The sequence below is a fragment of the Fukomys damarensis genome, unplaced genomic scaffold (assembly GCF_012274545.1).
Source record: "Fukomys damarensis isolate Sample0158 unplaced genomic scaffold, DMR_v1.0_HiC HiC_scaffold_33, whole genome shotgun sequence".
NCBI classification, from domain to species: domain Eukaryota; kingdom Metazoa; phylum Chordata; class Mammalia; order Rodentia; family Bathyergidae; genus Fukomys; species Fukomys damarensis.
In genome coordinates this window covers 45,492,436-45,513,791 of record NW_022900945.1, presented here as the reverse complement: position 1 = coordinate 45,513,791, position 21,356 = coordinate 45,492,436, and the positions used below count along the sequence as shown (strand labels likewise).

At 31.7% G+C, this 21,356-nt stretch overlaps 1 protein-coding gene and 2 non-coding genes across 3 annotated transcripts in view; all 3 read right to left on the bottom strand.

The window, feature by feature from the left end:
• Sycp1 (synaptonemal complex protein 1) overlaps positions 1 to 21,356 on the bottom strand; it is an 81,283-nt gene that overhangs the window by 26,523 nt on the left and 33,404 nt on the right. Inside the window, exons 17-24 of the mRNA XM_010631215.3 lie at positions 16,379 to 16,483; positions 15,324 to 15,427; positions 13,568 to 13,685; positions 12,271 to 12,341; positions 10,378 to 10,459; positions 7,052 to 7,114; positions 3,659 to 3,721; positions 3,476 to 3,538 (exon numbers count right to left, since the gene is read on the bottom strand). Coding sequence (XP_010629517.1) covers positions 3,476 to 3,538; positions 3,659 to 3,721; positions 7,052 to 7,114; positions 10,378 to 10,459; positions 12,271 to 12,341; positions 13,568 to 13,685; positions 15,324 to 15,427; positions 16,379 to 16,483 — 669 coding nt within the window. The remainder of the gene's footprint in view (positions 1 to 3,475; positions 3,539 to 3,658; positions 3,722 to 7,051; positions 7,115 to 10,377; positions 10,460 to 12,270; positions 12,342 to 13,567; positions 13,686 to 15,323; positions 15,428 to 16,378; positions 16,484 to 21,356) is intronic.
• On the bottom strand, positions 12,662 to 12,743 carry LOC117284058. Its single transcript, XR_004515145.1, has one exon.
• LOC117284067 lies at positions 12,830 to 12,970 on the bottom strand. Its single transcript, XR_004515154.1, has one exon.

Sequence of the window (21,356 nt, the reverse complement as noted above, 5' to 3'; positions counted from 1 at the left end):
AATTTTCTATATTCTTAAAGTTTTTACTTGTTGAAAGGATTTTATAATCTCCAACTATTATGGATTTGTCTATTTCTCATTTTAGTTCTTTTTTGGTTTTGCCTCATGTATTTTGAAGTCCTGTTACTATTGTATTATAAACATATTCATAATTAGTATATCTTTCTGATTAGCATCTTTCTTTATCTTTGATAATATTCCTTATGCCTGAATCTATTTTTGTGTTATAAAAATAGTCCACCTTTCCTATGCTTATTGTTGGCATTGCTACATGATTTACCTTTCAATTTTTTACTTTCAAACTCTTTTGTCTTTTTATTAAATAAAGTATGTCTCTTATACACAGCATATAATTTGGCCCTGATCTTTTTTATTCAGACCAACAATCTCTGCTCTTTATTACTATATTACTTCACCGATACATGATATACACATGTGCTTCCGAAATATCAGGGGTTTGGTTCCAGATCACCACAATAAAACAAGTATTAAGAGACAATTCCACTGAATTTTTGGCTTCCCAGTACATATATGAAAGGTAAGCTAATACCACATTATTTAACTTGCAATAGCATTATGTCTAAAAGAACAACATACAGACCTTGTTAAAACCTGTCTTGTGGAAAAAATGCTAATGGCTATATGAATGAATGGGAAATAGTACCAAAAGAGTTGTTCAACATAGATTTACCAAAAACTTTCCTGGTGTCTGGGAGACACAATAAAGTAAAGCATGATAAAAGCAAGGTATGCTGGTAGCTGTTGATATGGCTGAGTTCAGACCTATCACTTTGCCATTTGTCTTCTATTTACATATCTTTTTTGCTCCTCCTTGGGAGTTTATCAAACATTTTTCATATCTACTTTAATATTTCTACTGCTTTTTTTGCTACTCTATGGACTGAATGTTTGTGCCCACAATGCTGAATGTTATGTGCATGTGTGTGTCAAAATACTAATTCTCAACTGTGATAGTGTTAAGAGATGGAGCCCTTGGGAGGTGATAAAGTCAAAGGGTGGAACTTTCATTGATGGGATTAGCACCCTTCTAAAAATAAATCTCATAAGCTCAATATACATCCATTTTCCTATGAATGACTCTAATTTCTCATTCTTTATGGCTGAGTAGTATTCCATTTTATAGAGCTTTTACTCTTAAGTGAAATAAGTAAGTCACATGTGTAAATACTGAACAGTCTCTGGTGTGAAAAACTATTATTATAAATAAGATCCTAATGGTATAACTGACAATGTGAAATAGGAAGAAAAGGGCTAAAGGTGTGGGGGAAATGGGAAGGGGAGGGGAAGGGAAATAAGGAAAAAGAAAAAAATATGAGAAAATGAAAAAATGGAAATAAAGTTTTGTAAATAGGGAAGGGAGGAGGGGGTAAAGGGAAGGCAGGGGTATGGGGAAAAAATGAGAACCAAGACCTGTCATGTAAAGGTACAAGATCCCAATGATGAATGTAACTGTACTGTATACCTAAAATGTACCAATAAACTCAATGAAGAAATAAATAAATAAATAAAAATATATAAATCTCATAGATCTCTTTCTTCCTCCTTCTTCTGTGTCGAGGACACAGTAAAACAACTATCTATGAACCAGGAATCAAGACTCCCACAGACACCGAATCTGCCAGTACTGTGATCTTAGATTTCCCAGCCTTCAGAACTACAAGAAATTAAGTGTTTGTTGTTTAAGACACCTAAGTCTAGGTCCAGGGATTTAGCTCAGTGGTGCTGCTGCCTTCCTTGCAAGCTCAAAGACCCGAGTTCTATCCCCTCCCAAAAAAAGACACCCAAGTCTATGGTACTTTATTATAGCAATCCAAACTAAGATGATTATACTTCTTTAAGTGGTTGTTTTAGAGAAAAAGATAATATGTATCACATGCTCCTTAGGAGCTGATACTACACTACTTCATATATATTTTATATCATATATAGTATATGATATTCTACTTTATAGTATATCATATATATATGATATTCTACTTTATAGTATATCATATATACATATATATATGTATGTATATGCACTACAACTATTATTATATAGTTTCCTGTCCTTTGTGCTATGGTTGTCATATATCTTATAAACACTATAGTAACAAGGCTTTTAGTTTCAAATATCTTGAATTTTTGTCTTGAAATTTTTAATGCAGCAATATATATATCCTTCAAATAATTAAGAAAAAAGAAAACTATCTAGCCTTTAATGTACACATTTACCATTTCCAGTACTTCCCATTTCTTCTACTGTTCGAACTTTTTATCTGTCATTTTCCTTTAGTCTTAAAAAATTCCTTTAGCATTTCTTGTAGTACCAATTTTGATGTCATTTCCACTTAATTTTACAGAGCTATTTTTTTGCATACAGAATTTGGAGTTGATGATTTGTTTCATCATTTTACAAATGTCATTCTTTTGTCTCTGGGTTTCACTGTCCTTATACATCATTTGTGTCACTATTCTACAATGTAACATTTTTCTCTGCCTGATAAAATTTTCTCTTTACCTTAACACTTTGACTAAGATATGCTTGTATAGATATAATTTTCTTTTATACTGCTTTGAATTTGCTGAGAGCCATAGAACTTCAAACTAATGTTTTTATTAAAAGCAAGATTTCAGAAATTCTTCAAGTGATTTTCTTTGTCCTATTTGTTCTCATTCTTCCTGAGGGATTCTACAAATTTAAAACAAATTGGTAGTCCCCTTTAAAAAAAAAAAATCTTTTCCTGTGTTCCTCTAGATAATTTCTGTTTATTTAGCTTTAATTTCATTGACGCTTTATTCATCTATCTTAATATACTCTTAAAATGATACGAAGTTGTTTTGGGGTTCAGTATGGTTTGGATTAAGATATTTCACTTTCCAGTTCTAGATCTTCTATTTGATTCTTTTTAAAGTTTGTTTCTTCACTAAGATTCGCCATCTATTCTATCATTATGATTATATTTTTCTATCTTTGAATGTTTATAATAGCTAATAAGACATATAAAAAATTAAAACATATGCATTATCTTGGGGTGACTTTTTATTAGCTAATTCTTATACTATCAATAGACATCTGTTTTGTTTTGAATTTGAGGCCACTACAAATAATGTTTCATAAGCTTACTTTCTAGGACTTTAAATTATTTTCTACAAAGTTAATGATTTTCAAACCCTTGCACAGCAAGATAATCATATATCAATCTTTTATAAATGTAAATTCCAAACTTAATCTCATTTTACAATGTATGAAGACGAACACACACGTAGAACACACACATATTTTTAAGGAGGTTAAATTAATTTAAACTACCTACATCACAATTGAGCACTATCTTTCACCTATGGACTGATTTTCTCAATCAAAAAAGACAATAAGCTTTGAAAGTAACTGTTACAATAAATAAATGGTGTAACATTTATAAATTTTCACACATTTATGAGTATTTTTTTAAAAACTAAAGCAGTCAAATACCTTTATCTCATAAACATTCAACTGCTTGCTTTCTGCTGTCCCCTTTTTTTTCAAGGCTTTATTCTGTAATAAGTCAAAAATAAAGAAATATATTTAAACTTACACTGCCACTAAAAATGAAAGTATTAATTTCTAAAATTAAGGCAAAAATATTGATGTTGAGAAGTTACAAACAGTACCTACCTCCTGCTGAAGCTCTTCGATATACTTGCTTTTATTTTCAATTTGTTTCCTTAAATTGTTACACTAAAAAATTATGAGAAGTTAGTTTTTAATCCAATATTCCAGGCAAAATAAACAATTTCAGACTATAAAGATGTTGCATAAAGCAACATAAAGCTCACTTAAAAGTCATGTGTTAATTCTATTAATGTATAAAGTTATATATTTTAGTAAAAGTTATCTCTATAAATTTGAGAGTCTTAAAATTTCTTAATCTACTTAAATAATGAATTCTCCTATTTTAAGTAAATGTACTATGTGGTTAATCCTATACAGAAAGCTGAATTTTTTTAATTATATTATTAAATAGCTTATGAAAAGCACCTGCCACAGCTAAGAATGACTTGTCTTCTTCCTAATTTTCTCTTTTTCATTTCTGAGATGCATACTATATTTGTGAAAGAAGAATAATATGACACTCTATCTCCCCCTGATTAAATTTTTATCAAAATACCAACCTATCCACTTTTTAACATCTCATTTTGTGAGATTTTCCTCTGGGTTTACATGTAGAACTTGATTAAGAGCCCAAGAAATGTCTGGACTACTATAAAAGCACAGGGGCCCTAAAATATTACAGATATATAAATTTCTCTAATTTTCATCAAAATAAAAGGAATCTCATTGGAAAAAAAATGTAAATCTCCTTCATTAGTATAACATAGTGTAAACATTTTTCTTGCAGTAGTCATATTCCACTAATATTCAGTAACTGAATAATATATGCTACTGCTATTTGCTTATAAGTGATTTACCTAAATTTTTATAATCCCCAAGCATGCAAATGGTCGCTTTCAGAAAATTCAATAGGAAACTAAGGAAGAAAAGCTTTTAAACATCTCACTGATTTTCACATAAATTTGGTAAAAACATAGTAGCAGGTAAAACTTTTTGTATATAATTTTATTTACTTTAAAAATAAAGTATCTCCATTTTGACAGAAAAGCTATTAAGATCCTAAAGTAATACCAAGGCTTTAGGCTAACACCAAAACCAGCGTTTGTTCTGTGGATATCTGCAGAATCCCAACAAGGGTAAGAGAGACAAAAATGAGGGTCAGGTAAATGTAAAAAGATCCAATAAGACAGACTTGCACTAAGTCAGAAACTTAAAGTCAGTGAAAAGATAAACAAGAAATAAATCTGTCGCAAAGAGAGTAGTTAGGGAACTTCTCTGTCTTATCTGGCACTGAAAGGAATAAAAACTCTCCATGATAAATCTGTAACCATGGGGTATCCTTATATTGCTTTATAGGCTGAATTCCTGTATAATCAAAAAAAAAAAAACTACAAATCAAGCAACTAATTAAAATGGCCTCGGTTAGTATTGCATCCAAGAAAATATTTTGGAGAAAATTATCAACTTCCTCACAAGTCTAAAAGAATTCTTATTGATAAAATTCAAAAAAAGTCATAAAAACTTCAAAAATATGGATCAACAAGTAAAAGCCAGAAGAAAACACAAAGAGCAAAATCAGACCTAAAAAGATTTTAAATACTGGCATTATCAGACATGGAATATGTAATATACAGTAAAACCCCATGAAGTCACAGTTCAGAGTTTGTGGCCTCAATCATTTCAGAACCTAATAAATGTGGGCAGAAACCCCTACAGTTTTGCAGAAACTGCAAATATCCTCTGCAATTTGGGGAGGGGAGGGCAGGAGGTTTGCAACTAGTCAATTCAAGAGTGTTATTCAGTTCTTGCTGCTGATTGGCTGCTGCCCTGTAACCTATCTCCAGCAGATGCATCAGCATTTCTATATCACAACAGGTTGCTGTTCCGTGTGTAGCTGTCTCTAGTGCTCTTGGTTTTGTTTTGTTTTGTTAAAGCCCTAAGATGCTTAACATGATGACACCAAAACACCTGTACCTTCTAAGGCTTTATCAAGACAGTATTTTAGTAAATTAAATTTCATAACTGTGGGAGTCCTAGCATACGTAGGGTTTAAACCATAAAAATAGGTATTTATAGGCATTTTTCTGGCTGTATCCAAAATTCACAGTGTTTCACAAATTGCAGGTGTTCTAGGAACATAATCCATGTGAATTTTGGGGGTTCACTGTACTTGTTATATTTAAAGAAGTTAAAGACTTGAAACTACTTGTTTGAACAAGGAGATCACAGAAGATGGTTGAGCAGCTTTGGGGGAAAAAACTAATTACAACTCCTAACAGTGCAAAATTGAATTGAAATTTAACACTCAACAGGAAATCAAGAATTTTTGGTCTCGTCAAATAAATGTTCAAATTTAAAGAATATCATCCAAGACATCCTCAAAGTACTTGTTTCTCTGCTAGAGAGAGCCTATGTTGCATGCATTTCTTATTCCTCTATTCTTCAGGCTAGCAAAACCTATTCCCCTGAGAATTAATGTACTTTTCTCCTGCCACTTTTTCCTGAAAATTACTGACATTACAAAACAGTTCAAAATATGTGCATATTTATACTAAAAATGATACAAAAACCATTAACTTTGGATGATGTGACTGCCCCATCCCACTCCAACAGTCCCATACTTTCTTCTGAATAAGCTCATGAAAATTAAAGGTTCTTAAGTTTGCATCACCTTTAAATATAAATCATCTTCAAAATTAGGGATAATCATGATTACATGACTTTTTCCTAAATAGTTCTTTCCTTTTAAATGTTTAAAGATATTTAAAATGTACTTGGTAGAATAACCAGAAATGCTTCAAAAGGTCTTAAACTATCCCAATTCATTTTTAAGAAAATCCATGTGTACAGAAACAAAGACTTTTATATGTACAAGAATTCCCAAGTAGAAGAAAATTGTGTTATTAGAGATGAGAATTACCCGAAAGTGAACTACACTTTCCAGAGGACTATTTATTATTTGTCAAGTTTACATAAGTGGGTAGAGTGGATCACAAAAGGGAAAAGTGAATTAGAATGTGCATCCAGGCAAGTCCAAACATTTCACATAAAGAGTGTAGAAGCTTTTCTGTAGCTCTCTTGATTTTAGGAAAGAAAGAGATGTCTAATGATGGCTTTTTTACATCATTTTGCTATTCTCATATATCCATAATATAAATGTAGTTATAATAACATGTAATATTTCCAGAATACAAATGTAGCTGCTTATAGTATGAACTTTTAGAGAATGGGATGGAAAGCTAAAGGAGTTTAATAAAACCCTGCTCTTTGAAATCCTATGCAAAACCCAATGATTCAGTTTCCTTCAAGGAAATCTGCAATAAAAATCCTATATTCCCAAAATCTCCAAAGAAGAACTGAGATTTCTTTACACAGAATAACAAAAAGGCTGATCCTTCAGAATCCAGTCAGTTACAAATTTTATACTCTCAAATATTTTTATAATTAGAAAAATACCTTGTTTTCTAGTATCTTCATTTGCTTATCTTTTTTTAAAACTTCACATTCAATACTTCGAGCCTAAAAAATATGACTTGACATCAGGTTTAAAATGTTAACAGAATTGATACTTTGTTATGTATCTTTTAGAAATGAAATTATAAAACTTAGATTTACATTGCTACAAAGCATAGTTATAGGGTCTCCCAATTTATATTACTGTCCCTTTTCAGAAAACAAATCATTGAGGGGGTGAAGGGAGGGCAGGAGTAAAGGGGAAAAATGAGAACCAAGAACTGTTATGTAAAGGTACAAGATTCCAATGATGAATATAACTGTACTGTTTACCTAAAATGTACCAATAAATTCAATGATAAAAAAAAAGCAAATCATTTTTGTATGTTAAGTGATGGGTATGTTGACTAGCTTGATTTAATTTTATCACTATATATATATATATGTATATATCAAAATATTACTTTGTACACTATAAATATATATAGTTCTTATATGTCAATTAAAAAATCGTCTTCAGGGCCATGGATTTAGCTCAGTGGTTCTGCCACCTGCCTTGCAAGTGCAAGGACCCAAGTTCGATCCCTGGTACCAAAAAATAAAAAAAATCATCTTCATGTTACGATGTCAAAGTTCCCCATTGCTACCTTAGCTTAAGATAATGCAATGTTCTTATCAGATTTCCTACTTTTATTTTGATTTTTTAATCATCTTGAATATAAATGTTTCTAATGTCTCAAATATATCTTTCACAAACATTTGTTAACCTGAACCTTTCAATAATCTCACAAAAGAAAGGATAAGCCAGACATGGTGACACACACCTGTAATCCCTGCACTTAGGAGGTTGAGGCAGGAGGATCACTGTGAGTTCAAGACTAGCCTGAGCTACACAGTGAGTTCCAGGTCAGTCTCAACTACATAGTGAGACCCTGTCTCAAAAAATCAAAAACAAAAAACAACAGCAAAAAAAGAAAGGATAGGCATTATTATCTCCATTTTAGATATTAGGAACTAAAGTCTAGATAGGTAAAGTATGAATGGAAATAATATCTGAACTAAGGTAGTAGGATTGGAAAAATACTTCAGTGAAATTAAATGTCAGATAAACTAAAACAAACAAACAAACAAACATTTCCAACTTGATTTTTTCTGGAAAATGTTGAATAAGTATTCTGAAATCTTAATAATCTGCTGTGTATTTTGTTTTGTCCTTAACTCATCACTAATACCTACTACACTGTCAAAATATATTATACTTTAAATTCTTGATGGAGAATTTTGATTTTACATTAAATATCAAATTTTTTTCCTACAAGTACACTGAAGCAACCTCTGATATAAAATTTTAAGTAGTGAATTATTCACCAAGTATTTAATACATTAAATTCATTTTTTCACTATAAATTTAATAATATAAAGTTAAAATTAAAAATAAATTTTGAGGTAGGATATGTGATACAGTCTAAAGACAAGAAGAACAGCTCTATTACATTTTAGTCATGTAATTTTTGGTAGTTTTTTAACCTTTGGAGGCCTGATTTTCCAATTCAGGACAATAATGAATTCCAGTTGAGTAAAATAATACATGGAAGTAATTTATAATATATACAGTCCATTGTAAGCCCTTAAAAATCTTTGCACTATTCCAGTAGTCTTAGATTTTTCCAAAGTATAAGTATAATTAACCATCAAGTCAAAACTCTTCAATAACCTTAAACTCTAAAAACTACTTTTGTGGCCTTAAATGATCTGACCTCATCTTTGTCCTTCATCTCTCCACTCATCTCTATAATCTTTTCCCATTCTCTCCACTATCACTACCACCTTAACTCTTTCCACCACAATAAAATTTTTATAGTTGCTTAGGTAATTCCACATCTTCCCCTATAAATGTGTATGTGTGTTGTTTTGTTTTGGTACCAGGGATCAAACTCGGGACCTTGCACTTGTGAGGCAGGCAGCAGAACCACTGAGCTAAATCCCCAGCCCTGTGTGTTACTGTTTTGACTTAGAATATTGCTCTTTTGTTATACTTGAGTTCACTCCTTCCAATAGTTCCTATTAATCTAAGTGAACTAAATCTAAATGCTGCTTCTTCTAGGAAGCTTGTTCTGATCTAAGTTTGGATTAGATGTCTGTCCTTTCTTCTTTTGGGGGGGGGCTTTGTTTTGTTTTGTTTTTGTTTGTACATTGTTTTTGCTCTTTTGAGACAGGGTCAGACAATGTAGTCCAGGCTGGCCTTGAACTCACTACGTAACCCAGGCTAGCCCCAAACTTGCAGTGATCTTCCTGCCATCAATGCCCAACTTAAATGTCCTTTCGGTGGACTCCAATAGCATCCACAAAGGGGACATATGTTTTGGTCCAGCCAGCAACACCCTTTCCAACAGTAAAGCAAGATTCCTTTACTATAAACTCCACAGTAATTCCATCCAGATACTGTCTCCAGGAATGAGTATGCAACTCAAGCCTGGCTTGATTACTCTATCTCCTAGCCACAGTGCCTGACTCAGGAAACAAGTTACCTCTTGGTGAGAATCTTCAACTTTTCTCAGAGCTTTCAAGAGTTGTTTTTTGTTTTTAATTTCACTGCTGGGGATTGAAGCACCATACCACTAAGCTATATCCCCACCACTCAAACTATTTAAACAGCCCTCAAGACTATTTTTAATAACCTTCTAACTTCTAGTGCCTTTCATGTCTCCTCGTACTATTCTTAAATGCAAAATAGTCTCATCTCAATAAAAACTTTACTAAATCACTACTGTCTACTAAAGCAAATGAAACCTAAACTCAGCAACCAGAACAATACCTAGCATATACTTGAGGGTAGATAATATATTTACTGAATTAGTGAAAGAAAATATAGCCTTCATAATCTTCCTTGTTCTATCTTGCCACCATTTTTCCCACTTTGAATATTACATTGCAGAATCATATCATTCAATTTTTATTACTCCAGTTCTGTGACATTCTTCCCTAAAAAACTTCTACCCAACTTGTTGAAATTAAATTCACCAAAGTGCAATACAAGGGTTTTCTATATTCCATATTACCATACAACAACCCTTTAAGCCCAGAAATACAAATATTGAGCATTTATAAAATAAATTTAGAATTATGTCATTATTTCTTTCAGATATAGATAAGCAAAATAATCTGCTCTGTCTATATTTTTAAGGTTGATGGCCTATAACAATCCTTAGACTATTATTTATACAATATTATACTTTTATACAATAGTATACTTTCCTTTATTTTTTTAGACATATGAGGTCACTTATATGAACTGAAACTTTATACAAAAACTATTCAATAAAACATACATTTTCTTCACTCTTGTCCAATTTACATTTTACTTCATCCCCCTTCTGTTTCAGTTCTTTTTTCACAGACTCCAATTCATTCCTAAAACAAAAGGGAAGAGTGATATTACACTCCAAGTTACATTTCAGTTTTTTACCTAAGATTTTTAATGGTTGACTATTATTTTTTGTTGGTCTTACTTTTTCATTTGTTTGGTAATTTTTCATGCATTACTATCACAAGATATACTTCATTTCCATTTAAATTAATTTATATATTTATTTTAAAATTAATCATCTGAGATGCCAAGAATGTAGATCAGTGGCACACCTCCTGTCTGGCAAGCACAAGATGCTGAGTTAAATCTCCCTATATAAAAAAAAAATTAATTATTTGGAACCTTATAGTCATTTTTTTTTTCAGTACCAGGGAACAAACTCAGGACCTTGTGCTTGCCAGGCAGGTGCAAGGCCACTAAGCTATACCACAGGACCTATTTTTTATTTTTAAAAAGCCCTGAAAAGCAGAACTAACTTAAGTCATGGTTTCACTGCAATGTTTTCTTAGTCATAAATCATTCAAATATATTCATAATTTTGTATACAAATGAGAACTATAAATGCAAGTAATTTTAATCTAGAACTACATGACTGAGATAAAATTTACACACACATATTGTGTTAAACATAGAGTATCTCTGGAAATATACACAAAAAACAGTGATGCTTCTGGGAAGAGATACTGGATAGTAAAAGAACAATGGGTTAAAAAAAGATACCTTTCTTTCCCCATGTGTTCCTTTGTCTCTTTGAATTTCATACCATATCCATGTAATACTCTTTCAAAAATATTTTAACGAAAAACCTATCTGTTCTTTCTCATCTATTACCAATGGATTAAAAGAAAACTTAAAACACAAAAACAGATTACTCAGAAAATAATGAACATGGAAGCTACATATCAAATACCATGTTATAAATTCATAGTTGTGTTCTGAAGTGAATACTTGAAATATCTTTATTATTTAAAAGTGAAAGATAAACTAATATTAATAACTTTTAAAGAACTAAAGAAAAGATTAATATATAATTGCAGGCATACAAGAAATAGCTAAAAGTATAAAAGCAATGGTTAAAGATTTTTTTAAAAAGGCAACCAAATTTAAAACAACAATAAAAAAAAACGTTCCATATAATAAAGAACTCCCCAAAATTAAGGAAAAACAATAGGTTAGAGAAAAATATACTATAAATAAAACAGATAAAGGACCAAAATTTTCAAAGCTTAAACAAGTCAGTAAAACAATAAAGATCTCAAAAATGTAATGAACAACAGAAATAAGCTGACAATCTTTAAAAGAAGAAATTCTAGGGCTAGGGATTTAGCTAAGTGGTGCCACACGTTCCTCAAAAGCACAAGGTCCTGAGTTGAATTCCTGGTACAAAAAAAAAAAAAAAATCAAAAAAGAAATTCTAATAAGCAAAATCGAAAAATTTCAAAGCTTATCCAAAAACTATAAATTCTAAATCATAAGAATGAGTTTATTACACTGTTGATAAATCACTAATAATAGTCAATAACAAAAATATGAAACCTACACTTCCATGCAATATTAACTGGATTGCATCATTTACAATTGATAAAATCAACTGGAAAATATTTAATTTCTACTGGAAATCAACAATTCTATGACCTAGTAAATTCTACTGTTCCCTGAGTTCAATCCCTGGCACCGCCAAAAAAAAAAAAAAAAAAAAAAAAATATACATTATTTTGTTTTATTTTTAATCAGGATTTCAAAACAGTAATTTAAGCTTAATTTTTTACTTTAGTAATGTTCAACATAAGTTTAATTTAAATCATAACAAGTTAAAATATTAAAATCTTCTGCCAGACCAACTCATTAGTCTTACTTTAATTTTATTTCTGTTTCTTCCAGACTTTCTATTTGTTTCAACATCCTTTCTTCTTGCTTTTTGCTATCCTAAAGAGAGAACAACATTTTATTTTGCTTAAATGAAAGTAAAATTGAAGTTAACATTTAAAACTTTTATCTGCCACCACAAAACTTATTTATATGTAAAGAATCAGAAATGACTATTTAATTTGCATAGTTCCACACTAGTTTTCCAGCCTTACATTATTTATTCTTTTAATAATCTCTGTATAACAACTAACACAACATGTTTTATTTCTGAGTGATACTTTGAACCTTGTATCCTATATTCATATTGTTCTGGCTTCAAGGAATATTTTCCATTCATTGTTACCTACTGATTTCATAATTCATCTGTTTTTGTTTTCTGGCCTCAATCTGTTGTACACCTTGCTCCATCACCTGGTTCCCAGAACTCAGATTGTGCAGTCTTCTAGTCATCATCAGCCAGGGCTCACCATTACAGCAGCAGGGCCCTCCCTCAAACTCCTCCTGGCCTACCCTCACCTGCTCATCCCTCAACCCTAATTCTCCCACACCAGGTCCTCTGGCCCCACATCACCTGACATGTTTCATAATTCTCTAGGCTCCAGGCAAGCAACACCACCCACAATGGGGCCTGATCATATAAGGAAAATACTGCAGGCTCACTGGGGGCTAAAATGGGGACAATGGAGAGACCGGTGCCCTACTATACTTGCTCTTCCCCACTTTCCCTCCCCAGCTACCCAGAAACCCACAGAGTCTCCAGCTAAGCTACCTTGACTTCATAATACATCTTTTAAGGCTGAAATCAGTGCTGTATTCTCTCTGATGCCTTCTCTTCCATTAATGCAAAAGTGATCCTGTGAACTGTGATAACACCTTGCCTCAGGGACAACACATATGATAAACTATTTTAAGTTATTTGAATATTTGCTGTTTATCTGTTAAGTCAAAAACTCTTGAGGAGAAATGATATTTTATTCTTCTTTGTATCTTCCAGAATCTTCTACAATTTAATATACTTATTGGTTAAATACTTTATATAAATTTTAATGTTTAAAGTTAAATTTATCCAAGTAGCCTCAATATTCTATTACCCATTAGCATCAGCTAAACTTAATTTTCTTCTAAAACCAAGTATCAAACACATTTTTCTTCTAAAACCAAGTATCAGCTCTAAAATATTCAGATTTTTTTACAGCTGATAAAATCTTTTGACATTATCAATTCATTTTAAACCCCCTAATTTCACAGGTAAGAAAACTGTTACTGTTACTTTTTCAACTTACATTAATATCCTCTTGCTGTTTCTTGAGTTCCAAGGCCATATTACTTGTTTCTTGTACCAGGTCTTTGTTCTCCAGTGACAGCTTGTTGCAACTTACAGTTAATTCAGAATTCCTAAGCCTATTTTTTAAAAAGTCATACCAAAGTGCTTATATATGAAATCATATGATAGTATCATATTAATTTAACCCAAAATAATCTTAGAAAGGGTAGGGCTATAAATAAAACAAGATTAGTCATTAGCTAATAATTTGTGAAGCAGTATGCTAGATTCATCCTGGCTTATTACATTATTCCTCTATTTTGTACATGTTCAAAAATTTTCAATATCGTCAAAATGTTATAAAATCTATTTCCTTGTATATTCCTCACACTCTCATTCCCCAACACTTTTGCATAAATTCTAAAGGGTATACTCGTCATCACATAATTTTTTTGTCTCCAATAGTGTATCTCAAAAATTGTTTCAGACTTCCAATCAAATTTGATTAGAGTAGGGTATAAGGTACAACTATTTTTAATTAAAATATTTTCATGAAAATAAATAAAACTAGCTCTAATTGTGCACAACACTAAAGTACTCCTACAAATGTTCTACACTGCAAGTGAGATTATTGTTAAGAGTTGTAGACAGGTTCGATTTTAATGAAGACATTACTGAATGATTCCAGGAATACCTGTCATATCTTCATACTTAATAATACTGTTAATTCATCAAAGAAGAAATAAAGTTCTTCACTAAAAAATGACAGATTGAAAAAGCAAATATACCAATGAAAGCAAATTTAAACTAAAATGTGAATGACAAACCATTCCATTCATTAAGAAATTTTTATTAATAGAGATGTATTTTACCCAGATATAAAAAAAGCATTGTTGACATGGTATTAGAAGAAGGGAATGGCAGCTAAAAGAAAACAGAAAAGCTGCAAACTGTTCACTTCTCATTTTTATCTAGAGCTGAGAGGCAACCAAAAGAGAAAAAATTGTGCTCACTACCATGGTGGCTACCTGAATTTACTTCTAAGTAATAATGTGATAATTATTTCCCATACTTTATTTCCAAACTAAGCTTACTGAGTAACTGAAATCATTCAATTAAATAATTATTTAGACAATCTAAGAAGTAAATTTGTATTCTATCACTTTATTAATATAAACATTCGAAATAATTTATCCAAAAAAAAATACTTTAAAATGCAAATAAACATTTTTATGGGAAACTAAATACCTCCATAAAAGTAATACAGTTAGCCCTCTGTATCCATGAGGTCAACCAACAACAGATTAGAAATATTCAGGAAAAAAATTGCATCTGTACTGAACACACAGATTTTTTGTCATTATTTCCTGAACAATAAATAACTAGTAGTACTTTCATTGTATTAGCTATTAGATCCAAGAGATTAAAGCATATCAGAGTATATGCATAGGTTATATGCAGATACTATCCCATTTAATATAAGAAGCTTGACAGCATAGGTTTTGGTATCCTTAGGGGCCCTAGATCCCATCCCCCATGGATATCAAGGGATGATGTATACTTATCTTCAAAGTAGTTTAAACTTTGTTGTATGTCAATAATATATATTTCCTTTAGCAATGAAACTGGTAAATTATTCTGATCTCCAATTAAGAATAAAATGCAATTTCAAATTCATTCATATAAATATTCAATGTAAATTAGTAATATTATTTATTACCAGAAAGCTTAGTATTTGGATACATAAACTATATAAGGTTACATGGAAAACATACTTCTCTTTTTCAAGCTCAGTTTTCATATCTTTAACCTGTTTTGAATAATGCTGTTCACTTGTCGCAATGGCAGTTAATTGTATTTCCAAATCATGTACTTTTTTCTGAAAAAAATATAAATATGTAAGATATTTTTCCAATTTTTTTCATTTAAAAAATATGATCACTGAGTAATTAAGTAATGTACTTGGCAAAAATTTGGCCTTAGTCTATTTATTTTAAATGTAAGTAGATTTAACATGATAATCATTTTAATTTAAAAACAATGAACAGGGCTGGGATTTAGCTCAGTGACAGTGTGCCTGTCTCACAAGCGCAAGGTTCTGAGTTCAATCCTGATACCAGAGGCAAAAAAAAAAAAAGAACAATGACAAATGCAATATTGTATAAGTAAATTCTACTTGATATTCTGAAACTCAACCAAAAGAACTGTATTATATATTATAAAATACTTTTTACCAGTTTCACTCTATGAGGTAATTAATTTCAATTTAAAAGTCATATCATTAAGAAATATGTTACTTTTTTCAATCATACCTGGTTTCATTAAGTATTCTTACTATATAAAAAAAAGTTGTAATTCTGTTATGGACTAGAAAGATACATTAAAATGGAATTAAAATAGACAACTTTCAAAACTATATTATAGGCACTTTGAAAAGTATCATAAACCAAGAACCTAACTTAATAAAGGCCAACTTCAAATGTACAACTTGGAAATATTCAAGACATCAAGAATGTAATTGTTACAAACCAAAGAATTATGCATAAGATCAATATCTTAAATGTTTATCTTTCTCTCCCACACTATAGTATGAAGGTTCTAGATAAACGTATTTCAACCTGATCATTAGCATTTTAATATAATAAGAACATATATTTTTAAAAAGAAGTTTGTGAAGGAATCTTTCACAAAGCAAATAGCTATACCATATTTACCTTGTAAATCTATATTCTATTAACATATATTTGAGGCAGGCAGCAGCACCACTGAGCTTTAATAAATCCCCAGCCCTATTAACATATATTTGAAACAAAAAAATCCTTAAACAAACCTCTCTGGTTTGTAAAAGACCAGTTAGTTCTTGTTCTTTTCCTTTTAATTCTTCAGTAGTCTTCTCAAGTTCTTTCTTCTCATCTAAAAGCTTTTGGTTTTCTGCCTATTTAAAAATATTAACAAATCATGAAAGCCAAGCTACAGACATATTCAAAATAGTTAAACTGCCTAAACAGAGCTGTGGAAAGAATTAAGAGCTTCTCTTTTGGCTACAATTCTTTAAAAAGAGAAATTAAGTAATTATTAAGTAAACTCAAAGCCAATAGATGATCACAAAGGATTTAATGGAGGTATCTGTGAAATAAGGGGCATAGAATTTCTAACTTCACAATCATACATAATTTTAAAATCCACTAAGTTTTCTTCTAAATATTCTAAAATCTCTATTATTCTTCCTGTGAAATTATTTTGAATTACCCCATCCCCTCAGCATGGGGGAATTATTTCTGGTTCTCATATAGTATAGTAGGGTAATTATAAGCAAAAATAATTTATAATATATTTCAAGATGATTAAAGAAGTATAAAATCCCCAACACATAAAAATGATTTATTTTGAAGAGACAGAAATACTTGTCATGCAAATTTGATTATTACACATTGTACATACATACTGAATTCCTATGATGCACCCATAAAGATGTACAGACACTTTTTAAATCAAAAAAAAGGAATTTACCATGATAACTTATCAATAGACAGAGACCTTCTGTTCCCCACATCCTCTCTCCTCTCACTCTTCCCTCCCTTAAAAACCCTGCAAAGTCTTTGTAGAGAGGGAAGGTGGAAGGGTTGAAGGGAAGGCAGGGGAATGGGGAAAAAATAAGAACCAAGATAGACTATGTAAAGGTGCAAATTTCCAATGATGAATGTCATTATATTGTATTCCTTAAATGTACCAATAAAATTAATTTTTTTAAAAAATGCTCAGTAACTCCTTAGTCCCACACGCTTCTCACCACTTAAACTAGCCAATCAGGATAGACTGTGAACCTTCAACCCAGCCAAAGGGGAAAAAGATCAGCTGTTTCCCAAGTGTTAAGGGCTTTAAAAAAATCCCTCTTCCCTGCCATTCAGCATGGCTACTGTCTCCTCTCTGAGTGCACTCACACCCTTCTGCAGTAGTAAATTTTAAATTTTGCCTTGTCAAGTCAGTCCTCTTGCTTGTTTTCTGAGTGCATTCTTCTGACACTAACAATCTCAGTCAGGGGGCTTATTTCCAAAAGATGTTAGTAGCTCCATTTTATAGATCAAATAATCTTCCAGCTTTCATTATGTCTCAGACCAAATCTCCCACTGATAACCCCAATAAATACCAGAAAAAACATGCATATATAGAACTTTAAAATTCTAGTTTTTTTTTTTAATAGCTAGCTAATTAAAAATTACTAGCACAAATGGAAGAGAAGCAATTTTCTTAGTTTTTGGTCACTTCCTAACAAGAGTGGAATGGCATTGCTTAACAAGTAAAACCATAATAGAAACCCTATCATCTTTCTTACTGATGGAACCAGAGAAAGGAACTGTGGGAACCATTATTGGGCTCTTATTTTTTCACCCCCTCCACCCTTCCCTATTTACAAAGACTTTGTTTACATTTTGAGACAGGGTCTTACTAAGTTGCTAAATTGCTAAGGCTGGACTCAATCTTGACATCCTTCTCCCTCAGCCTCTCAGAACAATGGAATTACAGGCATGTGCCGCCATCTCTGGATTAGGTTTGTTTTATAATTCAAGGTATGGTATATCTTAATGAGTGTTCCATGTGCACTTGAAGAGAGTGGGTATTCCTCTACTGTTAGGTGGGTATTCTATGAATGTCAGTGAGATCCAGTTGGTTGATGATGCCTATGCAAACCTGTATTCTTTATTGATTTTTTGGTGTAATTCTATTACTTATTGATACAACAGTATTAAAATTTCCTATTATAAATTTGGAATTGTCTGTTTATCTCTTTAATTCTGTCAAAGTTTACTGCATATAGTGTGAATTTCTGTTATATGATATTTAGTGTAACTGTTATATCTTTGCTGACAAATGGATGTACTGATCATTTCTAATGACCTTTTATCGCCCATATTGCTTGTTTATGTTGAAGTCTGTTTTAACTGGTACAAACTGGATGAGAAAAAAACAAAAAACAAAAAAAACAAGAAGATGCACAGCTACTCTGGGGGAATAGGAGATATTAAAAAAGAATACCCATGGTTTTTTGTCCTCAGCTCCTTTTTATTTAGGACTGGTGATTTCATCCATCCCTCTAGTGGGCACCTGGAAGTTGTGGCATCTGACTGGCTCTCTGGCCATCTTTGATCCTAACCTGAGCACCTCTATCTACATTCTTTCTGATTCATTTGATTCCTTCCTGCCCTTTTGTGATGGATAAATATGTGTGTGTGAGCCTCATAGGAGGGTAGCATAGAGTTAGAAATTAAGTAAAGGGGACATGTATGTATCCGCTGCAGTTACAGTGATTTTAAACTGAGACTATACTTATATATGTATAGATGTGTGTGTGTCTTTTATACAATAAATAAAGAGTCCTTAGGTGGTTATCCCTTATCTCCTTCACATTTTATCAGAGGTGGGTGGGGGTGTTTTCCCTAGTCTTTTATGTTTCTGGTTTCCTCCTTGGTTTAACTATTTGTGATATATTGTGTTACCTGTTACCTCTCTCAGTCTAGTTTCTCTCCTTTGTCTTTCTAATTGCTCTAATTGTAGAGTCTACCTGTAGAGGCAGAAGTAGCTTTTAGTATGATTCCTCATAAATTTTTAATAAAGCCTATTTAATAAAGCCTAAAAGCTGCCTTTCCCTATAGTTTTACATTTGTTTAGAGTTCATACATAGAATCAGGAGATTGCTTTCTCTGGTTCTCTGTTCTGTGTGATTTATTCCTTTGTATTCTGGAGCCCAGTAATGGTTCCCACAGTTCCTTTCCCTGGTTCCGTCAGCAAGGAAGATGGCGGGATTTCTATTATGGTTTTACCTGACTAAGCCATCGACTGCTAAAGTTCTTTATTTTTTACAGCTCCTATTATTCTTAGAATACATATAAAATTCTCTTGATCCCTACAGGTCATGAATTGCCAGGCTAAAATATACAGTGGTACCCAGTTCATGACCTTCTCTCCATATTCTGTTTGCAAACCAAACTGGACAAGACCTCAATCAAATTTCCCCATCAGGTCAACACTGATCCTAACACAACTGAATTTGATTTGGTTCTCATCAACTTGGTTTGTGAACAGAATCATGAAGAGTCAAGTTCATGAATCAAAATACCACTGTTTCTACTTTTGCCTCATCTTGCACCAGACTTTTCATTCCGTCTTGTACTCATCGTATTCCCCTCCACAAAATAACCTTTGCACATTTTTTATACTTAACATGCTATATCCTCCTTCCTCTGCACTTCAATATTTGTTTAAAAAAGCTTCTCCTAAACTAACTAGTTCAAATCCCTTTATTATAGGTCTCATAGACTATAAACCAACTCCTTATTCCCATTAACATCATCACGATATTACATTTGAACAACTATTTAAGAGTGAAAATATGATTACTACAGTTCCATAAAAGTAGGATTCATTTATTGTCCACTATTTTCCCAGAGTATAACATTTTTGGAATTCAAAGTTTTTCAAATGAATAAATGTATCACCTTATTTATTCCTTAAGGCTACCCTATTAAATATATATATATCATTACCCCTTTTCTTACAGGGGAAAATTGAGAAATGAAGAATTTGGGTAAATTTCTAGCTCATAAAGCTGTAAAGAACTAGATGGATATTAATTACAGCATTCTGATTCTGAGCACAAAGATACTGGTTATACACTATAGCTATTTATAATACAACAAAATGCTAGTCTTTGCTCATAATAGAAGTGAATCTTTATATGAAAAAATGCTTTAGAATTCATGCAACAAATATGTACAAAGTGCTTACAAAGTACTGTATCAATCAGTTTACTAAATACTATGGTTATAGGACATAGGGTCTTAGCACTTATTGACATATACATTCACTTTACTCATAAATCATATACAATATGCTGGACATTATGCTAAGTAAGATAGAGTTTAAATAGTAAATAAAGTCTTAAATAATTATACTGAAAATAAATTAACTTCATTTGTGATAAGTGTTGTATAAGAAACATTCAGGGTGCTATGGAAATAAGCCACACAGAGGCTTAAAACTAGTCTAGTCTATCATCAGGCTTCCTAAAGCAATGACATTTAAGCAGAGACTTGTTTAAGTATGCATCAGCAAATGTTAAATCAGTATAAGACACTATTATAAGTTATAAGAATTAAAGCAAGGAGAAAGGATGAGCATTTAGAAATAATGCTTCCCAAAAGACCAAAGAACTAGGAGTTGCAAAATGAAATAGGTAAACACAAAATCCAGTGTCTATAGTTATAAATAATACTGTCCTCTATATAATAGACCAGCAAACCACAACTTGCAAGACAAATTCAGCCTACAATGTCTCTTTGTAAATCTTTGTGCTACAAATATTTTTTACATTTTTACCAGGTTAAGAATAAAAGAGAGAAGCAAAGGAGGTAAAAGGAAAAAAAGAAAGAATAACAGCAGGTCAAATATAGCCCATAAGGTCTAAAATATTTACCAGTCTTCTACAGAAAAATTTGCCAGGCTGGGCAAGTTCAGTGGTAGAGCCTGGCCTAGTATGTACAAGACCCTGGGTTTGCTAGGGAGTATGCACACACCCTCAAACAAATTTGCCAACCCATGTGTTCTACACTATAATCAATTAAAATATAATAAAACTTTATCCTACAAATTCAATAGACACTTGAGCAGTACACTTCAGTACTGAATATATATCATGCATATCTTTTTCAAAATGAGTCTCTGTGGTACAACACCCAAAAGTACTAAATTTATAATCAGCTAAGAATACATACATATATATATATATGTATGTATATATATATATATATATA